This window comes from Pterocles gutturalis, unplaced genomic scaffold, assembly GCF_000699245.1.
Source record: "Pterocles gutturalis isolate BGI_N339 unplaced genomic scaffold, ASM69924v1 scaffold46092, whole genome shotgun sequence".
Taxonomy (NCBI): Eukaryota; Metazoa; Chordata; class Aves; order Pterocliformes; family Pteroclidae; genus Pterocles; species Pterocles gutturalis.
Genome location: NW_010111879.1, coordinates 1 through 4,437, shown reverse-complemented (window position 1 = coordinate 4,437; position 4,437 = coordinate 1). Strand labels below are relative to the sequence as shown.

The window sequence follows — 4,437 nt, the reverse complement described above, 5'->3', positions numbered from 1 at the left end:
GTAGTTCTTGTGAGTCACTGAGGTGCAGTCCACTCAGCTGCCCAAAACTACAACCGAAAGGACAGGTCCATGAGAACAAAACCAAGTCTTCTTCTTGCTGTTCTGTCCAGTTCCTAAGAGGCAGCAGGTTATTATGGCCCTATGCAGCCCCAAAAGTAGTGAAGGAAGCAAGTCCAAGTCTGTGAAACTACAGGGTCAATGCAACAGCTTTGGCTGTTGTGTTCAGTACAGCATTGGAAACAACTGGAATGTCTCTGGCAACTCTCTGAAAGGGTGGTATGTTGGGTCCTTCCAATGTGTCCAGGATACCTGCAGGGAACAGAAAAAAAAGGGGAGTGGCAAGACTTAGTTCAGATGCAGACTGCATGTTTCTTCTTGCTTTTGTTTCTGGCCAGGTAGTGGCTAATAGTGGCAGGGCTCACAAAGCACTTGGAGACAATGGGAGGAGACATCTAGCCCCAAAAAAATGAACAGCAGTAAACACCTCTGTCCAGAGACCACAGGGTACAGATCAGAACTTGTCCTTGGGGCAGAGAAACTGCATGTTCCCAAGAGGAACACAGATCCTTTCACTTTGAGTGAAATTTGGATCCGAATGCAGACATCGCCAGGGATACTGCTCTGCTGAGGCAGACTGGCAAAATCCTCTCCCCACCTCATCCCAGCACAGACCCTGCTCTTAGACCCATTCTTTGCTTTCATCCTGAGATACCCGTGCAGACTCACATCAGGAGCTGCAGCTGGGGGTGCATCGTGGAATTTTTGTCACTGCAATGCGAACATAGCCCCTGCTTGGCTGGAAACATGGGTACTGATGCAAGTGTCCTCCAGTTCCTGTCAACGACCTTCTCAAAACTGATAATCAGTCTTGGAGATCCTTGAAAGATAAAATATACTCCAAGCAATTTTCTGTTTCATCTGCTGAAAAGTTGCAGATCAAGGCTCAGAACCTTCGCCATAAGAATGGATCCAGGAAAGAACAGTATTTAGCTGCAATACCATGAAAAAATCTAGCTGCCTTAACTCAGAAAGGGGATTGCTGCTTTTAATTTTTTTTTTAAATGGGACCTGAATAGGTATAGCCTGTTAAATGGCACTGACTGGGGAAGATGCAGCTTCTGCTATCAGTGTTGTACAACACAAGATAAAAAAATGTGTTACATAAAGAAGGAAAAAGACTTAGGACACATTTCCTGATCAGACAAAAGCAACCTGACTTCAGCAAGACTCAGGAAGGGACTAGACATCTGCATGCAAGAACAGTCAGTGCTGTAACATTTCACTTGTGGGGAAAGAATTAAGACCTAAGTTGTGAGGCAGGACGCTAAGCGCTGTAGTGCTAAAACTCAGTGCACAGAGATGACCCTACATCTACCTGCTGCCCTACTTTGACAGCTTCCTCTAATAAAGCTAGTGCTGGTCACTCTTGGGCTGCAAACTGGCACAGCTGCCCTCAGGTCAGATCCAAACTGTCCATCCTTTCTCTCAGAACAAAAAGCAGCTCCTCTTCCCCCAGATCTAACAGGATATGTCTTCATATCTCCCTTGCTTACCTTCTACCACCTTGTGATAAGCAAAGTGCAGATAGAGGAGGAAAAGCATATGCAGAGCAGCGAGGGTCCCACACAGGATGAGCCGCTGGGTATGCCCCACGGTGCGCGACACCAACACAGCAACCTAGGGGAGAGGTGGAGATTAGAGACAAGGTAGTTGAGCCTCTGGCACTGCAGTCAGGACCACACAGGAAATGCTGCTCAGAGCCTTTTTTTGCAGTTTGCATTGCCAAATTCAGAGTAATCTGTTTTGTGTAGGTGAACCCTGCCCCGTCTTCTCAAGAGTTCAGGATGCTCAGGCACACAGCAGCAGGGGCTGCAAGGGAGCAAATCTCCTGCAGCTGTTAGAATGTGTGAGGATATTAAGGCAAGTGTCAGTTCCATACACCCATGGCCAGATGACCCAGGAGCCCCAGGCTGTTCTTCACAGCAGCCCGACTGGCTGTGAAAAGAACTGTCTGGCCCAAAGAACAGAAAGCAAACAATGCTCCCCTCCTCTTTTTTTTGCCCCCAGAAGAGGAGGGCCCCAGGTTGCCTGTCCCTTACCATTCGTAGTGTAGAGAGTCCACCAACAACCAACCAGAAGATATAGAAGAGGGAGTGGAAGTGGATATTATAGGTGACAAAGAGAGTGATGCAGTGTCCAAAAAGGCCATAGCCCTAACAAAACAAAAATAACCACATTACAAGTGTCAGTCCCACACAAAGGGCTGTTGATCAAGAGCATGAGCAGCCTACTCCTGCAATGCTTCAGCAAGGCAAAGCTTCACAAACCACTCATTCAGTGCCAGAGAGTCAATCAGCAAAACAATTTTAACAACAGCTCACACCCAATCTCTCTGAAAGATTCATAGGGATGTCAGAGATTGCAACAACTTAGAAAACAAAGGAAAGAGCCTCTGATTCCAGAGGAGTTGGAATCTCCTCGTTTTTTACCCCCAGGCTCTCAGATCAGGAAGTGCAAAGCAGGAGACCCACATGAAGGAACTGCCTCTTTGTGCTACTGCAGTGCCTGGGATGGGGCAGGTTCATTCTGGAATTTCAGGTTGTCTCAGTGCAGTGATCTGGGACCACCGATTTTCAAGATTTTCAAGGACTTTTTCCATTCTCTGGGAAGAGCTCACAGGCCACGCTTGTGCTGGAACACCATGCAGCCAACCCACACCATGGGGCATCCCCATCTGTACGTACCAACAGCGACAGCATCTGCACCATCGTGATCTGGGCATTGCACAGATATGCCAGGAAATAGATGAAAGAGGAGACGCCCAACCAGTAACCGAAGCAGGTACCAATGGCTGTGCCCATCAGCGTGCCTTCCCTCTGTGGAGACAGCATCAGGATGAGGAGGAATCAAAGAAGTGAGGAGGAGTGTCTGGATGACACTCGTAGTTGTATGGTTTAGTTTTAGGTATTCCTGCAAGGCGCAGGGAGTTGGACTCTATGATCCTTATGGGTCCCTTCTAATTCAAGATATATTCTATTATCTGATTCTAAGTGACCTGTTAGCACCCAAATTCCATCACAGAGAGTTCCCAGAGCCTTTCCAGGGATTACCAAATAGCTGACTAGCAGCACCCAGGGTGCCACATGACCGATGCCCCCGCTCTCCCAGCAGCAGAGCACCAAGATTTTCTGATGTTTTCTTCCTCCCATCCCCAAACCAACAGGCTGTTCCTCAAATCAGTCTGCTTTTCAGCAAGATGCTATTCAAAGAAGAGGCTTTCTCTCCCTTTCTAGTGTCATTACAGCAATGCAGAGCTCAGACAAACCCAGACTTATCACTGAGACTCGCCGTACAATGATGGTGTCCGAGGTCTTCATCCCATGCAAAAGGATCGCCACCAGCGTGAAAACCAGCATGAGGGGTCCATACAGCTCGCCTGCAATCTTCTGCAGGAGGAGGCAGATCAGGGAAGGTTGGGTTAGTGCTCCCGAATACCAGGCTCCCCAACCCCAGCCATGTGAGAAGCTCCTTGGATGACGTTTATCACCTATCCGCCTGAGAAATAACGGCGATGCCACCGCTGACAGGAGCCAGGCAGAATAGGTTGTGTGATGAGGATGCGTGAGGTCTAGAACTGTACCAGCACTAAAGGTAGCACGCTGGGGTTTGGAACAACCACAGGAAAGGGTTCACTAACATTTTCAGGCAAATGAAACCTAACAAACTTGGGTCCTTAATAACATGGACTAATTAAGTCCTATAAGGTGTCTGTGGGACCCATCACTTGGGTCATGGAGTCTGATTCAGTCAAAGGAACTCACCTGGGGGAAATTAATCATCTTCACGGGAATCATGGACTCCAGCAGTCTGCATCACAGCAAAGCAGGGAATGACATCGGAGGCAGGGAAGACAACAGGATGGTTAACAAAATGCTTTCAATGTAAAAGATCCCATACACCCCTCACCAGTGTTTTCTACTAGGGTCACAGGCCTTGGGGGACAGAGATTCCTTCTAAAGGATCACAGAAGGTAACTAAAGAAAGGTTAACTTTGGTGGAGAGATTAAATTGAAATGTTTAGGAATTCACTCAGGGATGAGAGCTCACTGACAGAATAGGAAGGAAAAGCACCTCTCTTCATCCAGCCTCACAAAACTTTGCCGTTTTGGCCACAGCTGTGTCACAAACCCAACAGCAACCACATCACGCAGCTGTGTAGTGCAAGACTTCAGATGCCCCACAGCCCTTTGTCCTTCTGGGTGACGGAGCTGAGAGCCCCCCTGGGGACCTCATCAGGGAGAGCAGAACAAAGCACAGCGTGTGTCCCCATACCAAGCCTTGCTGCGAGGCTGGCAGCCCCCCGGCTCGCTCACTCTGGGGAGGCAGCCAGCCCCCCGCTCCGCTCCCCCCTGCCCTCCGGCGCAGACGGCCCTGCCC

At 48.9% G+C, this 4,437-nt stretch overlaps 1 protein-coding gene across 1 annotated transcript; it reads right to left on the bottom strand.

Moving 5' to 3' along the window:
- YIPF3 (Yip1 domain family, member 3) lies at positions 1-3,867 on the bottom strand. Its single transcript, XM_010073850.1, has 6 exons — positions 3,822-3,867; positions 3,354-3,446; positions 2,745-2,876; positions 2,100-2,213; positions 1,554-1,677; positions 1-309 (listed from the first exon to the last, which is right to left on the bottom strand). Exons 1-6 carry the CDS (start codon positions 3,852-3,854, stop codon positions 188-190), a joined length of 618 nt encoding a protein of 205 aa, XP_010072152.1. The 5' UTR covers positions 3,855-3,867; the 3' UTR covers positions 1-187.
- Between the last annotated feature and the right edge of the window lie 570 nt (positions 3,868-4,437).

What these genes read in the sequence shown, in the direction of transcription:
- YIPF3 (XM_010073850.1), bottom strand. Translation starts at nt 3,854, where the DNA reads ATGATTCCCGTGAAGATGATTAATTTCCCCCAG. An exon ending in TGCAGATGCTGTCGCTGTTG is followed by an intron (nt 2,214 to 2,744) that starts GTACGTACAGAT and finishes TTGTTTTGTTAG; the next exon opens with GGCTATGGCCTTTTTGGACA. An exon ending in GACTCTCTACACTACGAATG is followed by an intron (nt 1,678 to 2,099) that starts GTAAGGGACAGG and finishes CCTCTCCCCTAG; the next exon opens with GTTGCTGTGTTGGTGTCGCG.